Here is a 13,480-nt window from a genome sequence, read left to right as displayed (position 1 = left end):
CCTTCTGCTTAAGGGGCAAATAAATCTGACAGTCATCAGCATAACAATGAAATGAAATCCCATGTTTCCTGAGGATAGAACCCAAAGGCAGTAAATAGARAAAAGCAGTGGGCCCAGAATTGAGCMCTGTGGGACACCATAAGGCATTGAAGCAGYAGATGATTCRGTGTCAATAATTTTCACTGAAATTGTTCTGTCCTCCAGGTAGRACCTGAACCATTTAAGAACAGTGCCATCTATTCTTTTGTCCTATTTGTCCTAAGGACATTGTTGAAGATGTATTYCAGTTMTTTCGTGTGAATAGTGCAACACTAAGCYTTACTGCCTCACTGAGAGAAAACACTTTCTCMGCCTAAAACTTCCAAACAAGGAACAATTCTGTCTTAGTCTAATTTTACCATTACCATTTCACATGCTAGCTGAGRCCCRTCAAGCATGAAATGTAGCTCTTGTTTTCTTTTTCTCTGAACACAGAATCACATTGGGGTCAATTTGGAGAAGGATGGAWTTCAGTTTCAAATAGYTTTATAAACCTTCCCAAATAAATGGGCCGCTGCCATAGCTTGACTTGGGCAGTTGTTGATGTCTCTTCACCTTGACATTGTGTTTATATACATCTGTATATTCTAATTCTAATATTCTGCCAAAATGCCTACGTTTATAGATGTAGTCACACAAGTTGATCATTTTAGTTTTCATTTTGCAGTGCATAATAAGCAAAAGTTACATTAAGTTGACATTTTTAAGCCTTGTCCACACAAGCAGACTACTGTGGGTAATTAGATATTGATATGACCAAATTATCTGATAGTGTTTCTGACGGAGTGTTCCGTCAGTGTCATTCACCTCCATGCAATAACATGTGAGTGCTTCAAAAGCCTYATCTTATGTTGTGTTTAGGAAATTGGTTTGCAATGAAAACACACTSAGTTCCTCAGTGGCTGTRGCGTCAACAAATGGCTGTCTGTCCAGTGTACTGAGCCGTGAAGTAATTTCTCTGTCAATCACCAAGAAACACAATCCCACGTCTAACACGAAAAGAGCTTGCCATCTGTTGCATGCAAACAGTTTTTTTTTGTTAAATCTGCATGGACAGGCCTTAATTTGAAATTTTAGAGATCTAAGTATAAGTGACAGAAAGCAGCATATTTKGATAATAACACAAAGTGCCATAGCGCTATGTTAAAATTTTAGAAGGACAGGATGCAGAGTAGCAATATYTATTGGCCGTATTGCAGATTGCAACAAAGATTTGGGCGAAGCAAATAATGCGGTAGCTTTCCAAAAACACAAGCCCTTCTCCTTTCCAGGTGGCTTAAAGTTACAAAGTCATGCTTATAGGATTTTTTCTMAAACAAAAAGCAGTGGAAAAAGCATTGGAAAAACATTAAGTATATGTCGTCATAGTGACAGTTTTCACTCATACCAGCATTCTGTCTCTTATCATTACAAATGGAATGGAATACCCATTTCAGTTGGCAAAGTAATAAAAATGTTCCTACTTTTCTTTAATAAAGCWGGATTCATGCCCAAAATGCTGCTATAGCTGTGACTTATGGTTTCAGATTATTTCACTTATCTGAACTGTATCTTTCTTTTMTTATTATTTTTTGTTTTCTTAGATGTGGGTTCAGTGGAGGGTCTGGCTTATCACCGGGCTTGGGACACCTTGTACTGGACCAGTTCCACTACATCTACCATCTCCAGACAAACCGTGGACCAGAACCGAGTCGGTGCCTTTTCCAGGCAGGCTGTGGTCACTCTTTCAGAGGAAGACCACCCGCACGTACTGGCCCTGGATGAGTGTCAGAGGTTGTAACTCGTCTGTGTCAAAATACATCTCTTACATTGGTTATCAAATTACAATACTGTCTAGATACATGGAGAGTATTCAGAAATAGCATAACTGTATTTAAAATACACATGTTGAAAATTGACAGGGCCTAATTAAAGTTTATTTATTCAAAGTAAGATTAGAAATAGAAAACTGCCTTAAATGCCCAAACATTAGCAGACAGCATTGTTTCTCTTTAAAATTTTATTTTAGTTTTATGTCAGCTGTAGGACATTGCTTGTGCTCCTGTATACGTCCATTCATAAACTTGTGTTGTTGATATTATGCCACGATTTGCTCTGAGTAAAGCTCTCATGTCCTCCGATTGTGTGCTGCTCGCGAAAGAGGAATAAAAGCAATTGAGACATTAAGTGCATACTGCCCATGCTGTTAACCTTCGATCTACTAAGAATGTAAAAATGATACACCGCTCCTCTATTATGAATCAGATTTGCAGTCTAAAACCGCTAGTTAAAAATGAATCTGCAAATGTTTGCATCATTATAAAACCTGGATTGCATTCAGAAATCATTTCATTATATATATATTTTTCTTTTTAAATAAATTCTTACATAAAGATAAACACTGTTCTTAAAAATGTTGAGTTATTTTTTTATTTTTGACATTTTTTTCCACATTTGTGTCATCATTCTTTAAATAGTAGGAGAACAAAGTTAAGTTATTTAACTGAGTTTGGTCAAGATAAATTTGATTGCTCTGTTCAATTTGACAATTTTGATGAATTTGTTAATTTCCTTTTGACTTTCCTGTAAACTAACATGCTTAAAATTATATCTTAAATTAATTGCTAGATTCTACTTACTGTTTTCACCTTTGTGCTGGATCAGTCTGACTCACCTCATATACCAACATAAAACCAGGCATTGGTCAGATATGCAGACAAGTAGATAAAACGTAACAGAACTGAATCTGAAATACACTGAAATGCTACAGGATTACTTCATTTCTMTACCTGTGAATTGGACTAAATAAATAAAGTAAAATATTAGATATCCTGCTGCAGACAACCCAGACCTCATCAGGCAGCAGGAGCCACWGTGCTGTTATAGTTCTGCTTCACAGAACATTCAAGCATGTGCAGGTGGCATGCAGTCTGTATCTGCTGCAGAGAAGCTACCTGCTCGGTGCTAGAAACCCCATACCTGTGACCATTCTTTAGGTTAAATCTCTAAGCATACGCCCACAATAGGTGAGAAAAAAGGTTATCAACTCGTGGAATTTAACAATATATACAGTTTAGATAGGATGTGACATAATATTAGGCCAAAAAAACAAACAAAAAAAAAAACAAGACATAGGAGATTCTTTGTTAAACGTTAGTTGTTTTTTTGTTTGTTTTTGTTTTTTGTTGACAGCCAAAAGAACAAGGCAACATAGAAAATCTCCCCTCTAACAAATTTGTATCCCTTTTTTTATACCTCAGTAAATTAAAAATGCCATTTTTGAAAGATTTAATATAAATAAAAACATCCAAACCAGTCTGACTCCATGTGATAAAAGTAAGTGCCCTCAAATCTATAACCCTTTTGTTAGCAAAAACTGCCATCAAGCTTTAGTGAAAACTAGCAGTGATTCTTTTACATCCCTCTGTAGGACATCTGCCCCCGTCTTCTTTGTGGAATCATTTTAATTCTGCAACATTGGAGGGTTTTGATCACAAAGGGCTTGTTTAAGGTCATGCCAGATTCTCTATTGCATTTAAGTCCAAACTTAAATTGGCAAGAATGGATCAATGTTTTCATCAATGTGGCAAGTTTCTCAAAATTCATTTATTGGATGAGGTGAAAAGAGACTTTGTGTTCCTTTAGATCAGCAGGGGTCTTCACCTTGAAACTCTGCTATGAATGCAATTATTGTCCAGTCTCTTTCCTGTTATTGAACTGCACTAGTAAACATTGACTTTAACTGAGACAAGTGAGGCTTGGAGTACTTATGATGTTCTTGCTTCTTTTGTGACCTCCTGGATGAGTCCTTGATTTGCTCTTGAAGTTGACCCTTGTTTCAAGTTTTTTTCTTTTTTGTGGGTTATGGCTAGCACTGTGGCGTCCTCCAGCCCTCAAATATTAGAAATGACTCTGTAAACCTTTTCAAATTGATGTCAGGGATTTTGGTTTGTCTTGCATATCCTTGTGGTTTGGTGTGTTACTGTTTTTAGATATTTGAGCTGACTATATGTTGTCCAAATGGTTCTGTTTAAGTTATTTCTTGTGTCTGCAATTTTGATAGCAGTCATGCCTGGGTGTCGATAATGAAAATGAACTTAGATTTCYGAAAATATGGTTAATCACAGCTAACTCATAAATTAGAAAGAGAGACTTGCTTCTTCAAGTATGGCCAGGCTGGTTCGTTTTTTGTTTAACAGACTAAATCATTTGACATACGAGTTTTCTATTTTCTCAAATTTGTTTCTTTTTTCAGGAGCAAATGTACAAGTGTGCAAATACTTTTTTTCCTCACATCGCTGTGGAAATAGCTAACAGTTATTTTGCAAAATAAGGTCTTAACTTTCATGACAAGAAATACTGCACTAASCTTAACCCTTACTTTTTTTGTCCCTGATACTCTGTTTTGTAAAACACACAATCAGGCATCCATGGTACAGTTTTTAAATAACAGTWTTTGTGTGTTGWACTCTGCGTGTTTTTAGCAGTTTTGAAAARTTTAAGCCAGCTAAAGAAGATAAAGCACATTTTTGCATGATTTTGTTTTCAAATTCTCTTTTCATAAATATATTGAAATATATTGAGAGCATTCAGAAAAGACTGAGTGTCCTCTAACTCTTGCTACACTAACTAAATTAATTTCTTGACCCCAGTCTCTCCTTGGTTGGCAGTTTGGCAGCATATCTATCCTGCTCTCGAATCACAGTCTGATAATTAAAATTTAAGCTCAAGTGATTAATTAGTAGACTCTGGTTGTGACTTCTGACCTGAATTTTTATCAGTGTAGTAGAGTGGACTTCTATGACTTCATTAAGTTTTGAAGTGGGAGGCCAGGATTAAGATGAGGTTTTTTCTAAAAGATGTCAAAAGAGATCCTGCTTGTTGTGTTGTCCATTCCTTTTGCAAGTCTCATACAACTGATGGTATGACTTTTATAAATGTATTCATATACTGCTCTTATCTGTTTCCTGGGCTCTCACACATGTGGATTTGCATAGTTGACTTTTATCATTTAAGCTGCGATGCTAATCCATGTTATTTATTTGAGCCAGAGCTAAACGTTTATCATTTTTACAGACTGAAAATGAAGGAACAATATCTTTTCAGTTATAAGAGGATTGTGATACCTAACAAAAATAACTGCCTTAATCTAAGCTTGTAATCACAGTTTCTACTGTTTATGGGGGAATATAGGAAATTAGCATTTTAGTTTGGTGTTTTCTTGACTGTTGAAATGCATGGGCGCCATCTCTAGCCTTTAGAAAGATTTTGGCAACTTATGMGTCTGAAAAGGGATAATGAGGCCGCAAACAAATTTGAAATCAGCCATTTTTCTGAACAGAAAATACTTTGCAATTGGATAACATTTAAATTGCTAACATGCCCGGATTTATTGGATCAGGATTATAATCCAAGGAAGTTCAGACCACAGACAGGCTAAAAGAAATCTCAAAGCCTGTCAATGTTGTCATAGCAGCAGGCTCTTTCTATTGTTGATTTGAAAGTGATTGCCTGTACAATCAAAAAGACGCTGAAAATGGTTAAACTTTATTAGGAGATGTGCAACGAGAACATTTTGTTACCAAAGAAACCTGAAAGTCAGACTAAAGTTTGTCAGAGAAACTATTACAAAGATCTCGATCTTTGTAATAGTTTTTTTGGACAGATGAGCCTAGTAAGTGAAGTGTTAGGACACCAGCCAGTCTTGGAGCAAAAGACACATTTGGCATAACACAATATGGCATTCCATGAAAGAGAACCTCCATTAAACTGTGAAGCATAAAGTTGGAAGTTTCAAAGGTCTGGGGATGTTTGGCAAGTTAAAACCCAGATTTTAATCTAATTGTAATGCTGTGGGGTGACATGAAACAGGCTGTGCAATCAACAAATCCTTCCAACAGCTCTCTGCTGAAAGTCAGGAGCAGAGCAAACCTTCCTCAGACCGATGGGACTGATGGATGAATACAAGAAATGTTTCTCTGAAATAATAGGATGTGAAGTTTGAAAATAGGTTTTGCACCACGTACTTTGTAAAGCTGACCTTTACTGTCCATTTTGTATGCTTAGCTTGATGTTTTGGACCAACTGGAATGAGCAGAGGCCCAGCATCATGAGATCCACCTTGGCTGGCAAGAACATCAGGATTATAATCAGCTCTGACATCCTGACGCCAAATGGACTGACAATTGACCACAAAGCAGAAAAGCTCTACTTCTCAGATGGAAGCCTTGGCAAGATTGAGAGGTGTGACTACGATGGCTCCAGTCGATATGTAAGTAGGAAAACAAGAAAATGCAACAAATTGTGGCTGTTGTGCTAAAAGAATACTTCTCACTTTAATTGTTTAGTTTTGCATTTCTGTGTGATGTCCTGAATTCCCAAGATTTAAGAAACATATTTCGAAAAAGTCATTTTAGATTGTTTTATGCTCATCGTATCTAACAGTGTAAGACCTCACTTAACAATGAGCTAGATCACAAAAGGTTAAGCCTATTTAAAATTAAATTCACRAGCCCTGCTGCTTTCCCATTCTTACACGTTTTGCTAAAGGTATGTTCCAAGTTGCCTTTGACTTTTGAGAAATCCCAGACATGATTGGGTCATAACACAACATTTCTGCTTTAGTTTTTCTATAAAACAAAAGGGGAACATGACACACATGCATCTCTATTTGTTAGAATTGATAATTGCCATTGCTTCTAATGTATTTATGCATTTTAACTTTAAACTACACTTGGAGAGATGAGCATAGTGAATTGTTAGTTGTTTTTTTTCTTGCATTAAAAAGAAACTTCTGTGCAGTTACGTTCCTGGAACAAGATCCTCCACACAGCAGATGGGATTTGAAATACCTCTTGAAGTTGTCCTATTTCTTTTCTGAGGGCACAGATGGTTTCCTTAATCACAAAAGTCCGTTCTTGGTAAAGTAAATAAAACCCAGCAAGGGGGAGCTCAAGTTTTGTCCATAAAAGTTTCATGCATAATGTATGACATCCCAACAGCTGTGTCCTGGGTATGCAGAGGATTACAGTACAGGATGACCTTTTCATGCTGGAGAATCTAGTTTTTGCTTGACATGGCTCACGCGGCCCAGCACTTTGGCCCATCTCAATTAGTTACCCATATGTGTGATGAGCTGGGTCACTAGGCTCACAAAGTCTTCACCTTTGAGACCCCACCTGAACCTGCAGCGGCCTCGTCCTGATAATGAAAGCTTTGCAGCAAGACTGCTCTGGGTGCAGCATTTCCTTTCCAATTAAAATGTGTAAATTGAACAGAGATAGCTAGCTGTTAACGCCATCCTCAAACCAAACTGTAGTATGACAAAGCATCCGCTGCAGACAAGTTACTTACTGTGGAAGCTTAAGGCAGCTTGTCATTATAAAGAATATTGTTTAATCCTATGTGACAAAAGATGTTCAAATTACAAAGAAATATCAGTAACCACAAGATTTCAATTAGGAATTAGAACAGACTAAGGCAAAGAATAAAAGACTTTTTGTAATGAGTCATATTAGTGTAAACTTTAGTAGCAGTTTTGTCTTTCAGGGCACAGCTTCTCCTCTTAACTGCAGTACCAATATATGCTGACGGAGAGCTTGGGGGCGTCGAGTGTTTGCATAATTCTCACCTCAGTGTCATATTTAGAGTGATGACGGCATTAACGATGACAGCATGAGGGTCAGCAAGTTTAGCTAAGAAGCTGTGATTTTTCACCATCATATAAACTACTACAAAACTGAAAGATATCTAACTCTTAAGTTTAATATGCGTAAAGCATCACTTGCATTACTTAACGTTGGTTTTAAATGTAATGAAGTAACAATTTCCAGAACAAACAAATATCAAGCACTTTTCTTCAGTGAAATGTCTCCAATGGGGCTTTGACAGTCCAAGTCATCGGCATATAAAAAGTAAGTCATAAAAATGTGTCCAAATTTTACGTTATGTATTATGAAGTGTAATGAAGGAAGTAGTTACTGGACGCCTGAAAAAGGAGATGCAAAAAGGAATCAAAAGCCAAGAAAATAACTGAAATCCTTCAGGCAGTCCTGCTCCTTTTGTGTATCTTTAATATCACGTGGGTTAACCCTATAGCTGGTGACTTAGGGTTTCTTAATCCCAAGGTAGTGATGATGTGGCTCTTCAAGTCATGACCAGTAGCGCTGAAGCAGGTTCCAGCTGAGTTAATGAGTTGCACCATTAATCAGCCATGCAAGATTTCTGACAACGCGTCAAAAGAATAATCAACAGAGTTGTTCAGCAGCCAAGGATCATTCTGTTGACATCTGGTGTGAATTTTATGACAATAGCCCCATTAGAAATTTAGGAAAACATTGATGTGCTCATATTTATTTCCCCTGCTGCATCATAAACTACCAGTAATTTCTACAATCATATCTGGATACTTTTGAATAGAGACAGACTGGTTACTAATTTACTCAAAACATGAGTTCAGCACAAAACTAATGAGTTGCTGCCTTTAAACCGAACATCTCCCAAATCTAATTTCCTATCAATATGTTCTTCCCCACACCATCTGTCGTTTATTTCTCTGTTCTTCACCGTTTCTCAGTCGCGTCGTGGCCAGTTGTTGCTTCCACACGCTGGGCTCCTTTAATCAACACCTGTCCTATTAATCCCAGTATGGCACAGGGCTAATGTGTTGTCGCTTACAAGCCTGTCCCACTAATGGCTGAGGCTACCAAGCTGTTGGAGTCCATGATCCTCTATACAAGCCGGGGGGGAGTCCCAGAAGGAGGCATCTGATGGATTCTTGCCTCGCTGCCATTGGCACTGTCATTTACTCCCCCAACATCTGGGTTAAGCAGTGAAGCTGGCAGCAGGGGTTGATTTGTTGATTAATGAGTAGACACAATATTTTTCCCCATTTTTCCAGGGGTTACAGACATATTGTCTGTGTCCCATACAGTTTTGTTTTGGAAATATATTTTCGTGAAGGGAATATTACATAATTCACCCTGTGACCTAACAGCAGCTCCCTGCTCTGTATGTTTTTTTTAGGTCATACTTAAATCAGGACCTGGAAACTTCTATGGGCTGGCCATCTATGCAGATTTTATTTACTGGTCTGACTGGGCCCGTCGAGCTGTCCTACGATCAAATAAGTACACTGGTGCTGACACAAAGGTGCTTCGAGCAGATATACCCCATCAGCCAATGGGAATAATAGCCGTGGCAAAGGATACCAATAACTGTAAGTACAAGAACCAATCTACAGTTGCACCTTGAAAAGATATACCTTTTGAATTTATTTGCCTTTTGTCACATTAACACCACAAAATTTGATCTATTTTAGCCTCTGGCCTCAGACCAGAGAACATTTGTGAACAAACATCATGCAGAGAATTTCAGAGTAGGATCAAGTTGTAAAACTTTGAACATTTAACAAGGCACTTTTGAACCCAAAACTGAAAGGTGCTGGCACAACTGTAATCCTTGCAGTGTATCAGAAGGGCGACCAGGATGTTCTTTGCAACTCTGGAGGAGTTGCTGAGATGCACATCTCAAGTGGTAGAGTCTCTTGATATCACAACTATTAGTTATGTTCTCCATACGTTGAACTGAATGTATACATTTTTGGTTTTATCTAAGAATTAACTAACAACCGTGATATTTTCATGAACTTGTATACACTTTATATTAGATAGATATGAGCACTCTTGAGGCAAAAATAAAACCATTGCTTAAGAGGCATGGGTGAGATCGCTTGATATCAATTTGCACATCTCTATCTTTTTAGAGATTTTGATATTTTTCTTTACTACCAAGTTGTGATTTCTTAGTTTGAACATCACTTGAAGAAGGAATTTAAATTATTCAAGCCCACATCCATATTACTAATCAACAATACCAGATATAGCTGTTAGTTATCACCTAGTTGGAGTTTACTTTAAAAAACATATTAATTTGAGGCGAAACACGCCGAGTTGATAAATGAAAGTAGTCGTATTTAGAATGGCGAGAAACTTAAACCTCAGTGGTAATTAATAAAACAGTAGCTTATGTTGTAGAGGGAGTCTCTTAAGTGTCGTAGAAAGTTTAATTTCCAAGTAGGACATAGAAGGTGAGCTTAAGCACATCCCACTGGCTTGGGATCGGATGGCGAGAGCAGCTCATTTCCTTGTTTATCTTGTTATGGGAAATTATTGCATCCTGTGACCTGAATGAGCCAGCTGCAAGTTTGCAATTTCATGCGCAGTGAACGGAAATGTCAGCTCAGAATATTAGTTTATCCCTTTCTGTATTTACGTTGTTACACTCTAATTTTTTTTTATTGTCACGAATATCCTGAATATAAGTACTGTTTATAAAATTACGTTACCTGAGCTGCAGATCAGATTGATGTCTTTATTCTTTTTTGAAAACAACACTCAAGTGTCTCTAAATAACTCTGATAAAGAATGTATATTTTGCTTAAATATTTCTTACATTTTTCCTCTAGGAATTAACAGGGAATATTTTTTTTTCAGTAACCGTTTTAAAGTAAAAGCATAGGTTTATGCTTTGCCTTCATGTTATCCATGATATATGCACCAACATTTTTTAATAATAAAGGGAATTTAATACATTGTGAATTTCACTCTGGAACATTATAATAAAATGATGAGTAACTTGTGTGTTAACACCCCTTGAACATGTTCGTATTTGGTCTGAAAACAACCACAAATATCAAAATAAGTTACTGTATTAGAAACTTTTGTAAAAGTAGGGAATTATCGGAAAGTGGAAATAAAATGGTACACGTTTTATTTTTTTTATAAGTGAAATGTGAAATCTGTGTTGAATTTGTTCATATTCCACCATATTATTTAATAGCCTGTAGAGCTTAAAAAAAACAAACAAAAAACATTTGATTCCTTTATATTTGCCCTTGCTTAAAACTTATTTGTAAATACTTCAAAGCACGTTGAAGTGTCAAAAAGAAACTGTGTGAAAGAAACTGTGTGACAGCAGACGAATAGCTGTTCCGAATTTGGTGTGGAGATAAAGTGTTACAAAACATTTATTCATTTATTTTAGTCTTGCTTTATTAAATAGATATTAATACTGATTTATGTTATCTGGTATTGTTTATATGAGCTTGATTTCATGTAATTTAACAGCCAAGTTCAGACAGATTTTTTTTTTCAGTAACAAACCTACTTGCGCAAATAATAAAAATAAAATATAAAGACCACTTGTAATTCCTCCCTCAAATGTGACATATTGTGTTTTCCCCAGAATACCCTGGATGCATTAAAGTTACCTGGATTGAATTTTCTTTCTTTGTTAAAGCCTAATTAGCTGTGTTTGAATGTTATTGAAGGTGAGCTCTCCCCATGCCGACACATGAACGGCGGCTGCGGTGACCTCTGTTTGCTGACAGCTCATGGAAGGGTCAACTGCACTTGCCGTGGAGAGCGTGTGCTGCTGGATGACAACAGATGTGTGTGTAAGTCACCAGGAGTTTCACACTGATTCGTTCTAAAATGAGCTACACCTTACCCAACACAGACAATAAAAGAAATACCAGATATTTCAAGGATATCTTTGATTTTTGTTCTCTGTAAGTTTATTTTTAAATATCTTTTTTACTTATTTATTTTGTTAAATGAATTATGTATTCATTTAACAATCCAACAAGCAACCAGATGTTGGTTGTAATACTTTAAAGAAGATGTTTTTTTTTTTTAATTAGCAACTCAATGAGTATTTGTGCATAAACAAGGTTGCTGTCTGAGTTAAAAAATATGCAGAATAAAACTGTTCAAAGGAGTGAAATGGTTTCTACACTTCCCAATTATAAACCACTACAAGTGATGCCTTGCTTTCTAATTGGCATCACTAGTTGAATTTGAAAGTCATTATGCTGATGGGCCATATGGTGGGAGGAGCTGTTCAAACAAGCAAAGTTTGGCCAGAGCGAACATGGTGTGTGACTCAGAGCTGGATGCTCGCTTACGTGTCATGGCAGTGGATGGGAGGCTATTTTTTTAAATACAGCCTGACTTGATGCATTATTAAAACAAAGAAGGTTTTTTTTTTTGCCTTTTTTTTAGCTTAAGGGTTCAGATTGAAGTCTGCTGATGATTTGAGTGTTGAAATTAAGATGTTTATATAATGAGTGAATTCAAACTAAATCTGTATTAATATATTTGTGAATATTTATGGAATAGTATTAGAATCGCACAGATTTAAAATTCCAGTCAGTGGTTAACAAATTGTCACCTTAGGTGTCAGTGTCATATTAGTTTTTGTCTTTCAGTGAAGTATTTCACTTTTTTTATTATTATTTTCAAGTTTGGAATGATTATAAAATAAACAACTTTATTAATTGGTGAATTTGAAAAAATGGGAGTAGTTTTAATTTATTATTGTTTTTCTGTAGTTCACAAAAAAATATTTGTAAAGGCTCAAATATATACATGAACCTCTAAGAATGTTGAGGAAAGTGTCTGTTAGCAAGTTACAGGGAAACTACTCCTGTGTAACTACCATCAAGTTTCTAGCTTAATTGATTAAGCTTGATTGATTTTTGACCGGTTCTTATCTGAAATGGTGAAGTTTATTTAAAGCAGTTGTGTTTAGTGTAAAAGTATTGTAAATAAGATTAGGAAAACCATTGTAACTGATGTGTGTTTGGGATATTTGGGTTGTTAAAATGCCCAGATTGTTGCAACGTATYATCATCGAACCCAAACTGTCACCCCCAGTTATGCTGCATTGCTCAACGACAACCCAATAATCACCAAATCTCAAGACTTTCATAAACTGGAATATGCTAAAATAGGTGTCATTTTCCATTATAAAGCCATTTTAACATAAACCTGGAATAAAAGTTTGCCAACCATGAAAGAACACCTGCTGCAAAATCAACAACTTCAACCTCTGAGTTGCTGCTGCCCACATGGATAATCTAAATTTAGTTTGGAGAAAAATGCATTTTTTGTCAGAGGAGGAGAAAAAAATTGAGATGATTATCCACAGTTAGGTTCTGTTTCAGCTGTTAAACATCCTATTGTATAAAGTATATGGGATAAGTAAGAAGCTGGACTACCTTCCAGTTCTTCAATATCACCTCAAATCGACAACTCGGTTAAAGTTTGGATGCTGCTGGCTGATCAAAACTGGGTTATTATTAAATAAACATCAAAGCTCAGAAAAGATTTTGAAATGAATAAAGGAAGGTTTCTGGAAAAGTGGACCAATCTCTCCTTTTTTGAAAAATTATGAATTAGGCTTATGAACAGTTTCTGATAGGGACACAAACATGAATCCACAGTCTTTGAGTAACAATGGTCTTATCTGCAGCCAGAGTCATTAAGAACGCTAACTGATGGCTGCAGTCACTCCCTAAGAGTCATTCAGCCCAATATGATCAAAGTCTAGCTATGATTATTTTTTTTCCATGTGTGAATTGGAGAGAAACACATTATCTTCTTTTATTTTTATATATATA

The 13,480-nt window shown here is 36.3% G+C and overlaps 1 protein-coding gene across 6 annotated transcripts in view; it reads left to right on the top strand.

The window, feature by feature from the left end:
* The window catches only part of lrp1bb (low density lipoprotein receptor-related protein 1Bb), a 316,436-nt gene that overhangs the window by 230,620 nt on the left and 72,336 nt on the right, over nt 1–13,480 (top strand). For all 6 annotated transcript variants that reach the window (XM_008402891.2, XM_008402881.2, XM_008402905.2 and 3 more), the window contains exons 42-45: nt 1,623–1,812; nt 6,085–6,289; nt 9,043–9,235; nt 11,348–11,473. In XM_008402891.2, coding sequence (XP_008401113.1) covers nt 1,623–1,812; nt 6,085–6,289; nt 9,043–9,235; nt 11,348–11,473 — 714 coding nt within the window. The remainder of the gene's footprint in view (nt 1–1,622; nt 1,813–6,084; nt 6,290–9,042; nt 9,236–11,347; nt 11,474–13,480) is intronic.

This window comes from Poecilia reticulata, linkage group LG2, assembly GCF_000633615.1.
Source record: "Poecilia reticulata strain Guanapo linkage group LG2, Guppy_female_1.0+MT, whole genome shotgun sequence".
Classification (NCBI taxonomy): Eukaryota; Metazoa; Chordata; class Actinopteri; order Cyprinodontiformes; family Poeciliidae; genus Poecilia; species Poecilia reticulata.
Note: the sequence above shows the minus strand (reverse complement) of the source record. Positions and strands in the feature narration are given on the sequence as shown.